The 21,886-nt window shown below is 36.4% G+C and overlaps 1 protein-coding gene across 1 annotated transcript; it reads left to right on the top strand.

The window, feature by feature from the left end:
- Positions 1-1,710: 1,710 nt before the first annotated feature.
- pudp (pseudouridine 5'-phosphatase) lies at positions 1,711-20,646 on the top strand. Its single transcript, XM_014971903.2, has 4 exons — positions 1,711-1,834; positions 5,122-5,340; positions 5,710-5,939; positions 20,130-20,646. The coding sequence occupies exons 1-4, from the start codon at positions 1,765-1,767 to the stop codon at positions 20,304-20,306; spliced, it is 696 nt and encodes a 231-aa protein (XP_014827389.1). The 5' UTR covers positions 1,711-1,764; the 3' UTR covers positions 20,307-20,646.
- Positions 20,647-21,886: the final 1,240 nt, after the last annotated feature.

Here is a 21,886-nt window from a genome sequence, read left to right as displayed (position 1 = left end):
ACAGAACCCATAGGGATTTCTCTGTGTCTTTGCTCTTTTTGCAATTATACAACAAAACAATATATTTGTTGCTGACAGAAATTCAAATAATCTTTATAAAATTATAAAAAAACAACCTCCTGTCTGGACTGCAGCCAGTCCAAGTAGTTTAACCTTAGCTTCCATTTAAATTACAGATGTCTGTTGCCACGTCCCTCCCAACCCATCCTCTCCTAAATGAAATAAATTGAAGCTGCTTTTATATGTAACTTTTATAAAAAAAAATATTTTTTTACATATTTGTTGAAACTGTCATTGTGTTGTGACAGTATGACATGAGAGATAATTTGTGAAAAAATTATTTCCTCTGCCTTCTCCCAGTGCTATCTAGAAACAACCAATCAGATGCAGGAGGTGGGTTTTAGCGCTGTCAATCACAATCTCATGTGGCTGCTCATCCTCCCTCTCCCTCGCTCTATGCTGTGCTGCAACTAGCATAGCCTGTTGTGAATTCTCAGTCTAGTTAGCATAGCTACCAATGACGGCAAATAAACAGTTTTCCTGTAACAATAAGTTGTTTCTTTGCCATTAGCACATTTAGCAGTGAATGAATGAGGTTGATTAACAACACTAAGAGCCTCTTGATTGATTGTTTTGGTCAGAAAGGCGCATTACTTTAGCTAACAATAGTAGTTTAGGGAGGAGGTGGAGGAGATTGATATTTTTCACAGATTATCTGTTTCATAGCAAACTGTCACAACATTGTGACAACTTTAACAAATATGGAGATAGACTCAAGAAACTGAAACAGTAGTTGCGCAGGGGGGCCCAATTGAATTTTTTGTCATGGGGCCCAAGATTCCTGGCGGCGCCCCTGCCACCTAGGGACACTTAAGGTTGATTGAAATTTAATTCATCATCATCAACCTTTATTCAACCAGGATACAAACTTATTAAGATTAAAAATATATTTTACAAGAATATCCTGGCAAATGGCGTCTGACTTACAGATAGACTGACTTTCACTCAACAACATTATCATCATTCAAAATTTGAAAATCTAGATGCTTCAGTTTAAAAAGAATGTCAGGCTGCATTTCTGCTTTGCTAATTTCTACATGGAAACAAAGAAACTCATGGTAAAGAATTATGTGTGTCAGCCATAATTCATGGATGTAGTAGGACTTTACGATCCACAATAGCTCCTTCATTTCCCCAACTTTCACCCATTAAATATGTTTGTTTCTTGAACAGCTTTAGGGAATGTGTCTAAACTTCTGAATTTGAAGAAAGTAAAAAAAAAAACCCCAAAACAAACAACAACAAAAAATCATTATTATAACTTTTAGAAAATAGAAGTTAAAAGAGTCTAATTTACATTACTTAATTACATAATGTATGTGCATATTGTTACTTATTTTAATTATTATTATGTCTAATATATTATACTTATTTTTCATAAATATTTAAGTAAGCATTTTTAAAACTTTTTAGACTTTCCAGGAAAATACTAAAACAGACTGCATTTCCCAGTGTCCATTGCGCTAGATCGACTAAAACTAACCCTGAAGTGCCCAAGTTGTATTTGAGCCAAACCCGTAAACTCTTGTTAGTTTAACATTGATACTAGTTTGACGTGCAAGTGTTTGTCAGTTTAACTGGTTAATATCAAGAGAATAACAATGTCACGCGCCATCCACGCGGTACATCGTGGGTCCGTGTAAAGTTTTTGGTTTCCTCTTTCCAGTGTGTAGTACGCATGCGCGAAGCTACGCCGGGTGAAACATGTCAACTTCAGTCAGCAGCTACAAACCTGTGAGCCATGTCATTTTCGACATGGATGGATTATTGCTCGGTAATCCACCTGTTCATCTGTTGTTTTACTTTAAGCAGCGTCATCTGAGCCGAACTTCAGCTCGTTCTCTGTCTTAAGCCGTGAAAACCACATCTAACGAGCGCCATAGGAAAATATACCAAGTCGTGGCGATTTCGCACATAATTAACGTAACACATAGTATTAAACACGAAGACATTTTTTGTCTTTTGAGAACGACAATTAATTCGGCTTATTTTTCATAAATCAATTGGCGCTATAAAGTAAAATATCTCAGTTCAGTTTGATGTTTAAGGAAGCTGGCCAACCTTTGAACAGCTCAATCTGAACTAATGAATTAAAATCTAACTGAGCAACAATTTTAGTCCAGCCAATAAATTAATTAATTGAAACTCGTTTATATTTAGTGATATAGTTGGTTTATTATGTTTTACAAACACTTGTGGAGGTGTACTGTATTAAGTTAGTGAGTGTTTGTCTATGACTCCAAGTATTGTATCTGGCATCAAGACTTGGTCTGATTTCTTTTAGCATGAAAAATGCATCAGTGCAGCATGACATGGAGCTGGTGATTGTTGGTTCTGGTGTCCATCATTTTAATCTTTACAACCAGCTCATAGATCCTCTTTGGGGTTAAGGTTAGGTAAGTTTGCTGGTATCAGTGCTGTTGGTTGTTTGATAATACTTTTGCCACTTTCTTTCTTCCACTCAACTTTCCATTGCATACTACATCACTCTGCGAGCAACCGGCTTCTCTATCAATGACCTTTGTGGCTTACTTTGCTTGTGGAAATAAACAATTTATTATATTCTAGGAGAAATGCACTTTTGGGTTTTCATGACGTGTAAGCTGAAATCATCAAAATGACCTGAACTGAAATGCTTAAAATATATCACAGATTTATAATGTTTATAATAAGCATTATAAACATTATAAATCTGTTTATAATGCTTAAAATATAAACAGATTTTATATATAAAATCTGTTTTACTTTCTAAACCAAGTTACTTAAATTTAATGAGGTGCAGCTCTTTGAACTGCCTTGTTGCTGAAAAAGTGCTATAAACTTCTTCTTCTTCTATTTCTACGGTGGTCCAGAGGTAAAAAATAAATAAATAAATAACAAATCTACAAGTTTATCTATTATTATAAATGTTTGACAAATCTCCTTCAGCTTGACTGGTCTGTTCCAATCAAACTACAGTAAGCCAAATTTTGGAGGCAAAATTCTCTATGGAAATAGTTTTGTTTCATATTTTGCATCATGTGCCTTGTAGCTTTATCACAGCATGACACCCTGAATAAATTAATGCAGCTAGCACATTTCTCCAAAAGAAAGAAAAGGGGTCAGAAGAAGCAGTAAACTTTTTATGACACACATTGATGACACAGGAACAATTATTTAAGGCTAGGTTTGGACTTTAATGCCTCGAGTTGAGGTTATAAAAAATTATCCATTTTTACTGATAAGAGCTTGTGTGGTGAAATCTCGTCAGATTCCTGTAATCAGTGTTGAACATTTCAGTCCAGGTTTGACCTGTTTTAAATCTTAAGGCACCACAAATCTGATTTAGTCCTTGTACTACAGAAGCAGTGAAATAGCCCTTTACTGATGTACCAAATTGGAAGCTGACAGTCGGATGCTAATCTTCACCTTGTGTGAAGCTTTCCCCTGATAGCTTCCAACAAAGACTAACTGAGTGGTTTTAATCAGGTGCCAGATAACGCTCTGAAGTGATCTGGTTTTAGTCTGGCCGTATGGATCTGATGCCGAGTTAGAACCGTCTGTGAAGACGGAGCTCAGAGCTGGAATGATATCACTCCCCAGCTGTTAAAAAGTGGTGGGGTGTTCATTTTGTTTCTCTAACTACAGGCTAGCACCAATTTTCTCTAAAAAAACTTAAGAAATACTTATTTTGCAGCATAATATGCTTTAAGTTTAATGAAACAAAATTTTAAAAAGAGCAAATAAAAAAGCTGATGCCTCCACTACATTCAAACTGGTCATCAGCCATTTTGGTTAAAAAACGTAGAACTCTTTAGCAAACTCTCCCAGTCTGAACTCGGACCTTAAAGGGCATTCTTGGTGTTTTTATGTAACTTATGGTTTTTTTTATATAAAGAGGACAATGCATACTAATCAACATGAATACATAATAGTTTAGTTAGAGAGGCTGATTTTCATCTGTAGTCTGCATAAAAACAGACATGACTTATAATTTAAGACAGATTTCAATGTACAGCTAAAAATAGTGTAATTTACAGTGAACATTTTGATACAAATAAAAACAAGTCACAACCATAAGAAAGAAAGAAAATATAAGAGCAGTTAATTTAAAAATTAACTGGTAAAGACCCCATAGTATTAAGTAGTAGACATTGATAAAATATTTTAAAATGTACATTTTTTGTCGTGATCATCTGACTTGAGATTTTTTTTTCTTACGATTTAATAACTTTACAATGTTTGAGAATATTCTAGTTTTAATGTGGTAGATGTATGCTAGTATAAATAATGGAAAATTAAAATGTTCTGTTATATTTTTCAGTTTTGCCGCTGTTTAAAAATTTATTTTTAATTTATCTCAAAATTTATGCGATTTTTAAAATATGTTTATTTTATTTTATGTTTATTTTTTGGCTGTAATTTACTTCTCCATAGCAAATTGTTTTTTTTTTCTTTTATCTTCAATGGCTCTAATATGCTGTTGTAGTGTTGGGCAGTCATGGTGTGGAAACTAAAATAACTCCATTAAGCTAGCGCTTTCTGTTTTAAAGTCTTCAAAGCAGCTGATTTTCAGACCAGATGAAGGAGATTTTCCAGAACTATTACATCATTGGGCATAATGAACATTTAAGTGCAGCTAAACTTCACAGAATATTCTTAGTTATTTTTGCTATCAAAATCCAGTTTACAGCTAAATGCTGCTTTTCAGTACCATGTTTTTTTAACAATGTAATATTGTGTTAGTTGCAGCAGAATTAATTCTTGGCTTAAATCATATTGTAAATTTTATTGTTGATTTTTATGTGAATATTATGTTACATAAGGTTATCAGAATCTTCCACTGTCTTCAAATCAAACATAGGTTTAACTTTAAGAAAATATTTGGTTTAATATCCATTTTATTTCCCAAGTTAAGGTTGCTGGTTTTTATTTCTTGTCATCCCTACCTTTAGATCTGTTTGTATTATAGCCATTTCCCTGAAGCTAGTCTGTGGCATCAAACCAAATGTCTGTTTTATAGCGAACCCTAAGCAGCACTTTAGATGAGATCTTTTGTCTCTTTTTGTCTTCTTATTTTAGACACAGAACGACTTTACACAGTGTCTTTCCAAGAAATATGCGATCGCTTCGGGAAGCAGTACACCTGGGACGTGAAGTCGTCTGTGATGGGGAAAAAGGCTCTGGATGCCGCCCAGATTATCCGGGATTCCTTGGATCTTCCCATGACAGCTGAGGAGCTGCTGAAGGAAAGCAGGCAAATACAGGAGAGGATCTTTCCGTCGGCCAAACTTCTGCCAGGTTTGTCTTATTTACCACTCCCATTCTCCATGTTTGAAACATTTCAGTAGGTAATTGTAAGATCAACACACATTTCTACCTATGCTTCTACACAAAGCCTTCTCATGCTTACATTTTGGTACATTGGCATGTTTCTGTTAAACACATTTATTTTCAAAATGTCAAATTGCGTAATTATGTGGTCAATGGAAATGTATTTGTAAATTATTCTGTATTGGAAGTAAATTATGAAATGAATACTGTGCTTACTCCCATGAAGAGTGGACAGAAACACCTGACCAGAACTGGAAACATTTAGAGAAGGTTTGTGTGGTTTTCCGTAACCAACCCTGTTTGACCTGATCTGTCATTTTGCTGCTCATGAACCAGGAGTGGAGAAACTTGTAAACCATCTGAAGAAGCACCACATTCCCATCGCTGTGGCAACCAGCTCAGCTGGTGTGACCTTCAAGCTGAAGACCAGTGCACACACAAACATTTTTGCTCTGTTTGATCACATTGTTCTGGGCGATGATCCCGATGTAAAGAACGGCAAACCTGAGCCCGACTCCTTCCTGGTGTGTGCCAGCAGATTCAGCCCCCCAGCCTCCCCAGAGAAGGTAGGAACTCCAGATTACAGATACAGTCGGTGTCAGAGTTTCTTTCATGCTCTGCTGAGAAACAAACACAATTATTTCAGAGTGAAACACATATCTTTGCGCCTTAAAAAGATTGTTGAGAGCAGTGGGAAAAGTTTTAAAGCTACAGTCAGTCAGGGATTGCAAGCTGCTGATTCTGTGTGTTGAAGGTAACTAATGTAGGCCAACCTTCCTCCTGTGTTGATGTGGTGTGATATGTATTTCCATTAAATGCATTTTCTGTAGAAGACTTCAGTTAGGTTATGAGTTTGTTTTTAAGAAACGCCTCATGTAAAGCTTTCTGAACCGAGGTTACCAAATTCATAAGGGCTTTTTGCAAAGGGAGAGTAACATTTTTTGTGTGGGTGATGAACTTTGAAATTGCTGTTGGGCTTTTGTTTCCTGTTCTGTTGTTAAAAGCAACAACCTGAGGGACGTCTGGAGTTCTGGTGTCGACACATCAGTGACATTTCTCTATGAGCCTTTCACCAAATTTTTTCCTTTTTTTTTTTTAACGTCGATCTTTACTCCTTCCCTTCCAGACATTCTCTGATTCCTGACTCACAATTTAAAAAGACAATATCCCAATTTCTTCAGAACTTTTTCATTTTGTTAAAATTTTTTAGCCAATATTTGCATTTGATGATGGCTTAAAGTGATTTGTTTCTTAAAACAAGTCAGAAAATTAAAGGACAAAACAAATATCAGAGCTAAAAACCTGAAATCTTAAAAATCATTTTATTGGTGCTGGAATGTTATTTTATGCATGTTAAATAGTTTTTTTCAACCCCCAAAGATCACATTTAAATTAATAAACAGTGGACCCTGTTTCTATTCATGGTTTAGTATTTGCAGATTTTTCTGTGGAATGCAGCTCCAAATTATTTGACAATTTTTCTTACATCACCTCTGAAATATAAAAAATGAACACCTTGTAAAGGTGGAATACCTCAGCACATTGCTACTTCATATGCTATTGACTGGCATTAGCATATCAGCCAATCCAGCACTGCCATTCAATTTTCTTGCTGTTGATTGGCTGTAATGCCCAAAGTTTCTTCCTTTAAACATGTTAGAAAACCAAACATGATGAAAAATGATTCGATAACTAGCAGTAGTGCTATACCTATTTTTAGTGCATAGAAGATTTCTGAGGTAAGTGTCATCATTCTCTACTCTGTGGACCTTCTGCACATTCAGGTGGGAGACAAAGATTAAAAATACATGTGAACAGATATACCTTCACTTAACCTGACTGTGTCAGTGAATCGAATAGATCTGGAACTACATGTCAGTATGTGTCCAAAAATATCTGGTCTGTTTTAATTGAGTTTAGCAGCCTGTGCATCACCCTGCACCTTTTTTAGATTTGCATCTAATTTGTTCCATTTGGAGCCTTGCAGGCAGGACGTTATGTCACTGACACACATCCACTTAACATCCAGCACTTTGATCAAAACTGTGAAGCTTTCTGGGTTCGGATGCTTTTTGAGACGCGTGTTCAGACTGTCAGCAAGCCTTTTGCTCTGTTGAGTCAGGCTGAAATAGCTGCCAAATATTTCCCTAGAAGAACCAAATAACTGTGAGGATGACCTAGTTTAGGGGGAAATACTCACTGTAGACAGCAGGCAGAAATGACAGCCTGATGTTAATTTGAACAAATCCCCTTATTAAAAATCCAGAATATTGATTAAATATTCAATAAAACGGCTGCTGGTAAGTGGCGGTGTCACTGGCTTCAGTCCTAAAAGAAGAGCAGCATTTGTTGAATAGATAACAATATGAGAGTTTGCATATATAAATCCATGAGATATTCATTAAACAGTCCTGTCTTTTAACTTTTTTCTTCACCTAAATATTTCACATTATCAAACAACTTTAATAATCAGACAAAGCTAACCTAAGGAAGCACAAATCATTGTTTTTTAGAAGATTATTATATACATATATTGAGGGAAAACTTAGTTGACCCTAATTTCATTAAATCTTCATTACCAGACATTAAACATGTAGTTTTGATCAACAAACCAGAAACGCCTGGTCTGATTACTGTCAGACCATTAAAGTCAAAAAACCAAAATAGAACCAGCAACTTGAAGCATATTACCCAAGATTCTCCATAGTTATTGTAGATGCTGATTGGTTGTGAGCAGAAAGGATCTCCTATAGAGGTCTGGACTACAGAAGATCTGAAGATGCCCCTGACTGAAGATATTCTTCTGAAAAGGATGCTCAGTCCATAATTTTCTTGTGTCTTATAAAGAATCCTTCTTTGTACTATAATCTCCAGATGTTCCACAGTAGCTCCCAGAACAAGATGATTAATCCCACCATCTGTATGATCTAACCTTCTCAGATACACCCGACCACTACGGTCATCAGAGTGACTCTGTAGTCACTCTGTGTGACTTGTGCTGTAAATCGAAGTGGTATAGAATGAAGAGGAATAGTGAGAGTGTAGTTCCCTGTGCTTCTGGTTAATCCACAAACTGTGGTAGTTATTAATCCAGGTGATTGTTGAAGCCTCCATCTGTGTTTTCTGGAGTTTTTGAGAAAGCAGATCAGGCTGAGTTGTGTTAAATGCACAGTTTTCATTAGATCAGTCCAACTATGGAACCAAATATCTCGTATGAAATGAACATGTATAAACATTAGATGAGAAAAAAAAATTAAACAAGTGAAGTTGAACTAAAGGTTTAGGGTGATGTACTGATGATTGCTGCGGAACACATCCATTTATCACCAGACACGGACAGTAAACCTAGGGGACCTACGGTATGTATCTGTTTTAGAATAACAGATCAAAGCTGATAACAGCTTTTGATAACTGAGAATAAATACACATAGGAAGGCAGCAATGATTTAAACAGACTGGTTATACTTTAAAACCTTGGGATGGTGTGAGGAGGGAGAAATAGATGATTATTTTATCCTTTTATCCTAAGCAATACAAGGTACAAGCTACAGGGTACATTTATAATTTTCTTTACGGACTGCCGACATCATTAAGGCATCTTTTAAGACTGCTTTTCTCAGATCTACACTGACACTCTGATTTGCTGTAATTTCTTACCTTTTTACACTGTATCGTCAATATGAATATGTCAAGATTCCTTCAAATGTTGAGTTGAGTGTAGGTATTTACTTGCACTAGATAAAAAGACTCAACTTTTGCTTCTCGTTTTATGACATTAAATACAACTGACTTTTTACTGTTTTAGGTCAGTTAGGATGATCAGCTCTGATTATATACACTGAATATGAGAATAAGAAGACTTTTCTACTAGAGGATTTCCAGATATCTGAAGGCTTTCTCATCCATCTGTTCAGTTCTAATCAAATATAACAAGCATGGGAATGTCTAGCCATCCTGACATTAATAAAGAAGATTGATTCTGTGACCCGGACGTGAATGGGTTTTGTTGTAAAATGTGAACATTTACATCAGAACAAATATTAAAGACTGTGCTAAGTTACTGGTGAAACTGCAAGAGAGGAGAGAAATGTCATAAGTCCTGTAGCAACATGGACTGACAGGCTGCTCAGAGAGGAAGAAGCCATTAATTACTCCAACAGAAATAGAAAAGGGCAATTTGCACTTTGACCTCACTTTTAAAGACATCCTCTGGTCAGATGGAACTGAAATGAAGTGCTTGGTCATATTGACCATCAGTACATTATGACCAGCATTTAAACACCATCCTACTGTGAAGTAAGTCATGTTGTGGGGTTGTTTTACAGACAGAGTGACTAAATAGATCACATGGAAAGAACATGTGTAAATATTGAAGGAAGATCTCAGAGAATAGATATTCAGTCATTTTTAATGTAGCTTTTTAACATATTTTTGTTATTTTTCATCTTATCTCAGTCCCAGAGAACATTAGAGGGCAGAAATGCAAAAGTGTGTGAGCAAAGAGGCCTACAAAGTTCTACCAGGTCTGTCTGGAGGAATGGACCAAATTACCAGCATTTAACTCTAAATCAAACCATTTAAATGTAACTCTACCAAACAGAAAAAAGGATGCATGAAAACATCTGACTTTGAAGAAAATGAAAAGTTCTGTCCCTCTTTGTTTTGTCATGTAACAGATGTAAGGGATGTTGATAATCCTAACTGAGTTTTAACAAGATAACGTTAGTCTAATTTCGTGTCAGTTAAATTTCCCTCGATGATGAAATGAAGCTTTATATTTGTGACTTACAAACATAGTCATGTTGCAGTTATTTAATCTTTCAGGTTTTGAGCATTTATGCAAAGATACCTTCGGCTTCTGGCTGATATATTCATGCTAAGTCCTCTTGCATGAAAGGCTTTTGCTGCAAACGGGTCCAGCCTGTGGCATGATGCACCTGATTTTTTTTCCTTCAATCCGCAGCCAACCGTAGTAAGAACTGGCATTTTTCTTGATGAGATATGAAACTGCAGCTCAGAGGGGGGATTGACGCAGCGTTTAGTGGAAAACAGATGAAGCGTCACCCTCTGACTTCCACTTTGTGGCAAAGGAGAGAATAAAGCATGAGCGACAAGAGACGAGGAGGAGTTGGAGGGAAAGAAAAAGAAAAACTGCTAGCAGAAGGATATTAAGAGAAAAAGCAGTCATGAAGTGGTAACATTCAGCAGAGAGAATAATCAGGTTCTCTGATTCAACTCTGATGAAAAGTCAATTATCACTGGAAGCCACAGGAGATATGATGAGGTAGAGAAAACTGAACAACAGTCATGTTGACAAATGGAGACATTCTGGAAAATGCATTTAATTTTAGGTAAACACAAAATACTAACCTTGTTTTAGTGATTAAAATCAAAGTTAGGACACCCTACTACGTCCTCGCTGGCAGTCCTTCCTTCTTTGGAAGAAGATGTTTCTTGTCTCCATCTACCAGCTCTAACAGTTTGTCCCACTCCTCTCTTAACTTGAAGATGTTTGAAGAGTTTCTTGTATATTCAGATCATTTCGACTTCACACAGCATTTCAGGGAGATCCACATGTGGGCTTTGACTAGGACTACAGCTTACCATTTCTTAATTCTTGGCCAGTGTTTAGTAAATTACCTGGTGTACTTTAGGTTGTTGCCATGTTGAAAGGTCCAGTTCGGATTTAGTTTAGTTGTTTTTACAAATGGCCTCATATTTTCCTTAAACACCTTGTGATAGACAGTAGGATTAATGTTGGACTGATCAGGTCTTGCTGCAGCAAACATTCCCAAATCATAACACTTCCACTTCTATACTTCACAGATGGCATGGGGTACTTTTGCTGGAAAACTTTACTTGGTCTAGGCCCAGCGTGCCCTCTGTTCTGGTGTCCTAATAATTTAGTTTTAGACTCATCTGTACAGTCAAGTGTTGAAATTGTCCAGTCAGAGGACAGTCCCAAGTCCAACTCACAATCTGTAGCAATAGGTGAAATTTGCTTTTATTCTGTGCGCATTTATCTTGTCACTTTCAACCAAAAGGAAAGGTGATGAATAATGATTGTAATTATAGATCATAATGTAGTTATATTGCCAAGCTTGTTAATGGAAGTCCAGGTCCTTTAGCTTCTGATGTCTGGGTTGATTGAAAAGTAAATGTCTTTCACATTGTTCCAAAGCCGTTAGTGAGACAGATTATTTTTCTAAAGCTTTGCTCAGAGGCTGGAATAAGATTAATGAAAAATGAAAGTGAACTAGTTTGTGCTCAGACTGATGAAGAGAGCGAAAAGGAACCAGTTGGTTGTCTGTCATTAATCATACAGAGCATTGCACCTGGGGAAGTCTTGATGATCCAGATATTTAAATCAGGTGTAATTAGGAAATGGGCTTTACAGTTTCAACACTGAATTTACTATTTCTTTTTTGATAAACCTTCCCAGAAGTTATTCCTCAGCAGGCTGCGGACATTCAATGAGTTCCTTTCACACTGCTCAAAATACTCATCACTCATTCTGACAACACATGATTACACATTCTAGGCTCCACTATTAAATTATTGAGCAAAAAAGAATGACTTAGTTGTTTAGCTAACATTTACCATACATTAGTTGCTTTATTAGCTTTGACTCATCATTACCAATGTAAGTTTAAATGTCTAAAGGAAGTTAGATGTTGCTGTCTATCAACTTCAGTTCTTTAGCCCACGTTTTACTAGCTAGCTAAAACAGCTGGCAGCATGTGCGTCATTTTCTCTAATCCTTGCAGTTAAGGATCGATTCTGAGACGGTTGTTTGTGACTGCATTAAAAATGTTTCTAAACTTTTTCAATATTGTGTAGTATTTTTTATTAAATCCAGATTTGGGCTTAGCTTTTTGCTGAACAACAACACGTCTCCACCACTGTTGGCTCATTTGCTAGTGTAATAAGATGTGAAGTCACAAATCATTGCTTCTGAAGTCCAAGTCAAGTCTAAAGTTCTGATTCGAGTCCAGAACTTTTAGTGGCTAATCCAGTGTTGGGTTAAGTTCCAGTTTTTTGTTAAATTCTTTTCCCTTTTTTTTCCAAAAGCACTTGATAGTTAGTCAGCTAGTTTTAGGGAAGCTAATACATGGAGTTGTTTTACTGAGACACTTAACTGAGAACCAAAAAGTGTAAAATTAATGTTGTTTTGATGCTTTATTTTATGTGAATGTTCAGCACAAAAAATTGATTTGCCTGAAATTTATGGAATATATTTGTTGTGTTAGGCAACTTTTTGAATTTGTGGCTCAATCTTCATTGCATAGAGTCTGAAGCATCAACTGAATGCTCTTAATAGGGCAACTCTTTTTCACTATACTTTGAAATCCCACATCCTCCACTCTGCCATAAAGGGGCCTAATTATGATTTATGATTTAATTATTATATGTTTTGTAGTTTTGGAATTTGCCTTGTTAAACTTTTCACAGGTGAGTTCTAAGGTTTGTATTTCCTCCCCAAATTTCTCTCTTGTGATTTCAGACACTAGCTCTTCCAAGCACTCAGAGCTTCAGATATTTATACTGATTTCTACTTAGATTTAAGTACAGTTGACCTCTCTGAAACTAATTAAGTGTTCCTGGGACTTTGTGTTGTAATCATATTATGATTCTTTTACAGACTGTCATATAGTTTTTCTGGTTATTCTTTTGACTCTAAAATGTATTATGTCAAAGTATCATAAGATACAATACAGTATGAAAAGTTATTCCACATAAGAGGAAAAATGTGACCAATAACTCCAAAAAGTGGTCCATGTGGTTTCAAGTTCACCTTAATAGAAAGAGTCACAGCTTTAGGTGATCAGACTCTTGTCATCAAGGAGTTTAAATTAATATTGATTTTTGCTCACTGTCTATAGTGATGTCTTTATTTACATCTCAAACCTTATCTGTTCATATAGTTTCCAAATGTCAAAATATTTTGTGAATTTCCAGGCAAGCAGTTCACCTGTGACTGTAAATGACAGGTAAGAAAGTCATAATTATCACACTGGCTCTTAATCACAACATAATGATTTTCAAATTAACCTACATCTTACCGGTCTGTGTGAAATAATGTCATACAACTTCCATTAAAAGCCGATTTCCCTCGGCGCGACCTCATGAAGGAGAAGTGATTTATAAATCGCTCACACTGAACGATAGTAAAGCAGGAGAAGGTTTTCACACAGAGTGGAAAGAGACGGAGAATTCCCTTCTGGCCATAAGAGCTTCAGATGTGCAGATAATGATGCTGCAACAATGCAGCAACTATTATTCTGGGCCCGCCCTAACCTCCTGCGTATGTACACTTTCATCCTCCTTAAACCATCAGGGGTTGAAAAGGTTTCATGTAATAAAGGATCGACATTGTAATCTGCAAAGAAGGAAGAGACGTTTATGATTTTCAGGAGACTCTCTGGATCTGACACTCGTTTATGACTCCATTCGTTTTATTGAAATTCGTCAAAATAAGATGGGAAAGGTATTGTCGTAAAGTTTTAACTGTATGAAATTGCAGTTCCTAGATTAATGTTTCCTAATTTCTTCCATTCCAGGCAGCAGTCTGTACATTATCAGCAGATTGACGAGATATCTGTGTTATATCGATTTCATTTAAAATCAATTAAAATACTACTACTAGATGCTGACTTGAGGTTGGATTTACTCAAATAAAATGTATTAACTATCAGTGATTTTCAATTTCCTACCAATTAACTAAAATAAAAGAAGCCAAACAAACATAACACTAATTCTAATCTACTCACTCTGTCAAGTAGAAATGTCACCTGGACAGAAAGTAGAAACAGTTTATTGGATTCTCACAGGCTACAAAGGATTTTTGTGGCATTTTGTAACAAAATGTAATTTAAAGGGGGATTATTATGTATTTTCCAGCTGACATTATATAGCACAACCAATTAACTATGAAACTTTCACTTGTTATAAAAATGCTGTATCTATCAAATATGACTTCTTTAAAATGTCCTGCTCTTTTTCAAAATCCACCTTCAGGAAGTCATCACAACATGGATCCTCTATTAACCCTTTAACAATGTTTTTGCCAGCTTTTCACTGAGAAGTAACTTGTGAAACGATCTCAGCAGATGTGCAGTTCCACCAGGTGTTTGCTAATTGCTGCTGGCTAGTCTGAAGGAGCTGAGTGGGGGAGTCCTTAGTATTTTGGAAACTGCAAGAGGAGCAGCTTCTCGAAGGTGGCGCTAGGTCCACACAGATGTTTTGCAGAGCTGAAAGGTTACCAAGATTTCTCAAACATGCATGAAATAATCAAAGTAGCACTCCGGCATGTTTTTGATGACGGAATAACATCCAACCTGATGTACAGCTCAAAAACATTGATTTCACATAATACTGGCCCTTTAAGGAATGTAAACCAGACAGCAGCGTAAGAAAAAGTGCCTTATTTGAAGGTTCAGATTATGTTTGACCATCTCAGCTGATCACTGATTCATCACAAGCAGTTTTCCATATGTTGGAAGGCAGTGCAGTTATTTCTGGCTTCGGTTGTTGTTGGACAAGTTGATAATCACAATTATAATGATGGAACCAGAGTCTGAAAACAACTGGGAATTTACCTGAAAATAACTCGCTGCTTCTTCAGGTGACAGACTATGTATTAAAATAAAACAAGGAATCTTTTTCTTTTTTTTTTTTTAAATTTGACCGATTCCAGAAGAATTAAAAGGTCAGAAGTTGTGAAACTCAATGACGGGCTCCACATAACACTAAAACTGATTAGGATGGAAGTTTTCAGCTCTGACATTTAGTGAGTCATAAATAACTTCCATGCCTTTGACTTTACTTACTTTTATTTGAAAAAAAACTCGCCCTGTCCTTGCATTTTGTGTAGCTTTATTCATTATCACTCAGACTTTAAATGAGTGGGTAAATCCGGCTGCAGGGTCCCACATAGATCATGAGCCCAGCAGAGGAAGCTGGGTGGCAGTGAGATTTCCCAGACACTCATTTTAACTCAATTATGATATTTGATGAATACCCAGGGCTGTCTGAGGGATTTACTCCAAACCATATGCTTTCTGTTTAAACTCGGCTCACTGGCACATTATCTCCTAATAAAAATATGTTTGCTGTTTATTGCAGTTACTTAGTGAATTCAGATTAAGCTCAAACTGGAGCTGAAATTTAAATGTCCAGCAGTTTTCCAGAATGAATTCAATGTTGCTTTACTTTGTATGGAAACCTTAGAACCAAATCCCATTTCCTAGAGTTACAAATATATGTGTCCCACCTGATATGGACTGTGATTTTTATTGTGATATTGTTTCATACAGTTGTAATAACAATAAAAAGATGAAAAAAAATATGTATTACTTTTTTTAGTAGCAGGCAGAATGTTTGTGAAAAACTACAGCAAAAATAAATATATTTTCGCGACCAGATAAGTTGATCCTTTCACTTTTTCACTTCAGTGGTATGCCTAAAATAGAAATGAATGTAACAAGCCACTGATATATCTTACTTTTTAGTAGTTTTCTGACACTTTTTCTAAGTGGAACGCTGCATGTCGAATCTGATTTGCTCCACTCCAGGCCTTCTTTGGTTCTGCGATCCTGTATTGATTATTTTTAAAGCTCACGGTGTGGAATGTTGGTGGTTCAATTTGTGGATGATATTGATCATCTTTATGGTTTTATGATGGAAATGTTTTTTGAAAGAGCAGAAAAAGCTCTAATACTTAATGTAATGGATTTAACCATAGGGGAAAAAATGTCTACATCTTGTTAGGGGGTTTTCCAATATAAAAAAATGACTTTACCATAAAATATTATCAGCAGTAACAGTTAACAGAGGAGTACATTTTTACCAAAAAAGCTCAGAAATATCTATATTAATTTCACATATTTACAATAAAACAATCTGAGTTTAATCTTTACATCTTTGGTGAAAATTCACTCCTTTTTTTCCTTCAATGCCCGTTAAACCTGATCATAATATTCTGACATTGCAAAGTCAGAATAGTTTTACAAGACAGTATAGATGATTGATGTGTGTCATCTAATAATTAGTGAAGTTTGTAAATATCAGTCATGTCATTTCCTGCTCCTATATTTTCCTTTTTCTTTACTATCTATATTTTTCAACCTAGTCTGAATTAACAGCAATCATTATACTATGTCACATCCATATTTGCTGCAGTAAACATTAACACTGGCCTGGATGAGGACAAAACCCTCTGACTCCACCTGGATGCTCCTGTCCATCATCCGTACTCAGTTTTTTTGTGTTCTTTACATCATTAAAGGAACGTTACACGTTCTTCACTCACTCTACCTCAGGCACTTGGATCATTTAAAAAGTGCAATGAGCAATCTGTCACTGTCATTTATTTGCTGCTGCTGCTAAGCACATAAACACACTTTGTCATCTATAATTATAGAGTGTTCTGTGTGAGAAAAATGTATATGGGTTCGTTTTACATCATGTATCAGTCATGCATCCCGGGTGTAGTGACAATGGTGATTATGGCTGCTGTCTTACTTTAGTATTTATTAGTAGAAACAACATCTTTGATTTGTATTCCATACATGTGTTTTTCGTGACGCAGATACTGCACTCCCTGAACTTTATCTTGTTTAGTCACAAATCAAGCACAGACTTCAGTGTATTTAGTTTCTGACAGATGAACACAAGGTTGTGGATAATTGGAAACTGGAAGAAAAAGATGGATGGTTTTCACATTTTGTTCCCTTTTTTTTTTCCCAAAAATGTGTTTTATCCAGCCCCTGAATCAAAACTTTGTAAGATCTACCTTGGCTGCGGTTCCAGCTGTAGGTCTTTGGGTAATGACTGGAGCAGCTTATTACAAGTTTCTGCTCTTTCAGATTCAATCAGATTGGATGGAAAACATTAGTTTTCCATCCAATCTAGTGTTGCCAGAGATGCTGAACACTGAAAGGATGTTTTTATTTTTAATTCAGGAAAAATCCATTTTAAGTGTATTTTTTTATATACTGAGAAAAAAAAGACAATTTTATTTGTCTGTTTATGGGGTTTTGATTTTTATGGGGACCTAGGTTATAAGTCCCCATAAAACTACATTATAGGTTTATGGGGACCTGTAAGCTAAATCTAGATGTAAGCAACCTAAACCCATTTGAAATGGCCAGAAAATGATCTGCTCCAATCCTCTTTAATCAAAAAGTTGTTTGCATTGTATGCACAAAGTGCGCAGACACGGTATTATTAAGGACATAACCAGTAGAACAAGGATTCTCTGTAGTTTTTGCTTGAAAGCTAATAGCGTGTCAAGTGTCACGGCGCCCAGGTATCTCATCTTCCCTCTCTGGATTCTTTTGAACTGAGATATGAAAAAAAAAATCCATCAGTAGGCACATTTTAAAGTTGGAGTTACATTCCACAGAAAAATCTGTGAAAAGTGAACCACAAATAAAAGAGGGTCCACTGTATTACTGTATCAGCCTCATCCATCTTTCCATTAGCTATGACCATGATACTGCCACCACCATGTTTCATGGTGGGATGGTGCGTTGAGGGTGTTTGTCTTCAATCTCACATAATGTTTTCCACATTAGACTGAATGTAAATTTTGGTCTCATCTGGTCAGAGCACCTTCTTCCATATGTTTGCTGTTTCCTGTACATGACTTGTAGCACTTTCTTTCTCAATGCTGGTTGATTTTCAGTTGTAAAAACGCTAAACTGACTGTGTGGACTATAACACCCCAATAAAATGGGGTTTGGGTTAAGAATGTGGAAATGTTTTGGTGGTATTAATATGTTTCTGGGGCACTCTGTTGTGTCCAGTATTGTGAGGATTATAAGGTCTTCCCTGTAGAATCAGATCAGTTACATGTAAATACCTTATAATTGTGCATGGCTCATTAGCAAAGCGCTTGGTGAAGGGGAGGAAGAGTGATTAGAGGAGGTCGTTTCCATGGCATCGTGTCATGACTATGACACCTCAGAAGGGTTCCTAGTGATGCTATATAGTGTTCTGATTAATTCGTAGGTCTAAATTGAGGAAAAATGCATATATACTGAGATCAGTGAGATGGCATTTATTATTCCACTGCATCATGACTGTTTGCGTTGTGCTTCAGTGATATCAGTGTTAACTGTTTTCATTGCTGGGGATTAAGAAATGCTATTGTTGTATGAAAGTAACAAATTTATATCTAAACTTCTGCCATAAAGAGAAATCAGCAGTTACAAAGACAGAACATAAAAATTTAAGCAGGAATAAAAAGATGAAAGAACAAATAGTCTGCAGTATGTTAATTAAATTGATGTGATCAACGCTGTCAGAGACTGCTGAAAGGTCCAACTGCACTAACTAGACAAAAACAGGAAATTCTCCACTGCCTGCTGCATTACAGAATAAATACCAACACAGATTGGTATTTATCAAAAGTTTGAATTCAAAGGTCATTTACAAACTGGTCTGTAATTATCCAAGCTGGGTTTGTTTATATCAGATTCTGCAACAGTTTGTTTAAAAGTGGAAGAGGACAGATTAACAGTGTCCACTAAGACATTTGGGTGAAACACTTACAGAACTATCTGCAAGATTTAAAGAGTATCTCATGTCTTTTAGTATGATGATGATGTGGTCAAGCATGAGATGACGATTGATCATCTGTAGAACAAGAGTGCTTAGAAAACTTATTTTTTGCATCGAACTGTGCTTTTCACTCGTGACATTTAAAAATAATGTACAAAAATCATTTGCTAAACAATCACAGTAAGGTTTGATTATGTTTTCTTCAACGAGTGGAGAAATGTTTTAGAATAATATACAGGAAAGATTCTGCCGCTTTGATTCAGATGATGCTCCATGAATAAGAAAGTGAAGGTTTTTTTCAGCCAACTCTTTGTATTGACAGGAGATTAAATATTGTTTGTTTTTGTTCTAGTTTTGTCTTATTTTGTTGTCAGCATTGTGTTTTTTCTTTTTCTTTTTTGTCTAAAAATGACCAAGAAACAGATTAATATCTAATATGTAAACTAAATGTTTGATTGGTTATGTGAATATAGTCAATTTCCACAGTTTTTGTATCATCTCATTTAAAGATATTAGAAATTTGTTTAGTGCAACTCATGACCTTTGAGCTTAGCTGCTGTACTTAGACTGACTGCACCAGGAAGTTGATCAAATATAATACAGTAAAATACAATTTACAAATTTAACCAGGATCTGACAGGCTTGGTGTGGGACACACAGAGCAATTTGGTGGATATATTTTATAAAAATGTACAACATTCCTCTGCTTCTGCCTTATTTTAGAGTCAAAAACTGTCAAAAAGTTCATTTAAGGTGAAGATTTAGAAACAGCAAAATCACAATCTTCATCCATCAGTTCCAATACGTCTACTCTAAACTGAAACACTGCTGTTTTTCATAAATACATAGACTGTTGTGTGTGTGTGTGTGTGTGGGGGGGTGTGTGTGTGTGGGGGGTGTGTGTGTGTGTGTGTGTGTGTGTGTGTGTGTGTGTGTGTGTGTGTGTGTCATTTTAAGAGCCTCTCCAGTCTCTTAACTGTCCTACACTCTAAACAAAGACAATGTAGTGAGTTAACAGGGAGCAGACCTTAAAATCTCCATTAAATGGATGTTCCACCCAGCAGAGGTAAACATTAAGTCTCAGAGGAATGCCAAGGTAAACTAACTGAGATGGAAATAGTGCTCCCTATTATTGTTTCATCTGCAGGATGGGAAGACTTAATGAGCTCTGTCGTTTCTCTTTCTCTCAGTGCCTGGTGTTTGAAGATGCCCCCAACGGCGTAAAGGCTGCGCTAGCTGCAGGGATGCAGGTGGTGATGATTCCTGACGACAACCTGGCCCCCAGCCTCACCCAGGGGGCCACTCTGCGCCTGAAGAGCATGGAGGAGTTTGACCCGCAGCTCTTTGGCCTGCCTGCGTTCAGCTAAACAGGCCACAGCAGCGCTGCTCCTGCCTCTGTGTTTCAGTTCATTGACATCCTTTCAAAGAAACAGTTATGTTAATTTGCTGAGGAGAAATCATACTGATAGTTTTCAGAGTCAGCCTCAGCCTTTGGGCATTAAAGGATTATTTTTTTATTTTACATTTTACTGCCATCTTAATATCAACCTCAGGGCTTCATGGAAGCTCTGGAGTTAATGGGACGATGAGTTGACTCTTCTGAAATGTAAATCAAACTGTTTCTGTGGAAATCAAACATTCTTTTCAGCTTTTGTAAACCTGTCCTACTTATGATTTTTAAAGATGATTAAAGTAAATTTCAATTGATTTTACTGTATGCCACAGTTTCAGTTTTTTACAATCATCTTATTATAACAATGTTTGTGATTGTTGTGAATTTGGAGGACAGGTGCACAAGTGGGACAAAAAGGTGGCACCTTGTGCCACATAGAACCGCTGGCTGCTTTAGTGTGAGATTTATTACAGGCCAACATGTATATTTAAATCAATAGCCATATGTAGTCTGATGTAAATGTAGATGTTTAATTATGTTATCTAACAATCAGATTATCAGCAACCGAACAGAAGTAACATTTTTTGGGGAGAAAATTAAAAAATGTGAGGCACTGGTAATAAAACCTGTTAAACCCAAAAATCCTACCCAGAAATTCAGCCACAGTTAAAAAGACAGAAAGAAAAACAAAGATTTTAGAAGGGCTGTTTTCCATTCAGAAAGAAGTGCAGGCACCTGAGCACCTGAGTTTATCTGTGGACGTCTCGGCCTTCAGAGACACTTGAAGCTCATTTCTTCTCCATCCTGTTACTCAAGTTAAACTTCAGAAAGTTGTCTTAACACTTAGATATGTAGACACATTAATAATAATGTGACTGATCTGCTGTTTATGTGAAGAGCCAATTGGTCTGCTGCTTATAAAACAAACCATAATGTATTCATACATTTTAGCATCTATAAATATTTTGACCGTGTGTCGATTATAGAAACTCCCCAATTTAAAGTTCTGCTTTGAGCTGATGGGTCTGTTAAAGCTTTGTATTTCATAAAGAACAGCTTAGATTCCTGAGTAAATGAAAACTCTGATCTATGATGTAGATTAATTCTTGGATTTCACTCCAGGGTGTCATGCTTTTCAGTGCAGCTTCCTGGAAAGTATATATATGTTTGCCAATCCCTTGTGGCCGCTACACATCATCTGTTTGAAGAGATAAACGCCACGCTGACCAAAGATGTAAGTGATGGATAACATGAGTCAGATTGTACCATAGATTTCTTCTTGGATAAGTTCTAAGATATGATCAGTTTAATCTGTTGTCAGAAGTCTCTCAGGTCTAACACACAGGCAGAACTTATCGAGATGTTCGACTAGGCATCATTTGAAAATCCAAAGTTGGGTCTCTCGGGGGAATTAGATAAATTTAAAGTGGAGGAGGCAGCTGCTGCATGCACAAATGGTTCAGGTAACATCTGGAACAATCTTCAAAGACACCTCTCCTCTGCTGGCTGTTTAATCGGCTTTAAGTTGTCCACACACTTTAATCTCTGCTCACA

The sequence above is a fragment of the Poecilia mexicana genome, unplaced genomic scaffold, assembly GCF_051168715.1.
Source record: "Poecilia mexicana isolate PSO_F unplaced genomic scaffold, ASM5116871v1 scaffold_2, whole genome shotgun sequence".
NCBI lineage: Eukaryota > Metazoa > Chordata > Actinopteri > Cyprinodontiformes > Poeciliidae > Poecilia > Poecilia mexicana.
Note: the sequence above shows the minus strand (reverse complement) of the source record. Positions and strands in the feature narration are given on the sequence as shown.

Coding starts and splice junctions, on each gene's coding strand:
- pudp (XM_014971903.2), top strand. CDS start 1,765: ATGTCAACTTCAGTCAGCAGCTACAAACCTGTGAGCCATGTCATTTTC. Junction 1,835..5,121: donor CATGGATGGATTATTGCTCG/GTAATCCACCTG, acceptor TTCTTATTTTAG/ACACAGAACGACTTTACACA. Junction 5,341..5,709: donor GTCGGCCAAACTTCTGCCAG/GTTTGTCTTATT, acceptor CTCATGAACCAG/GAGTGGAGAAACTTGTAAAC.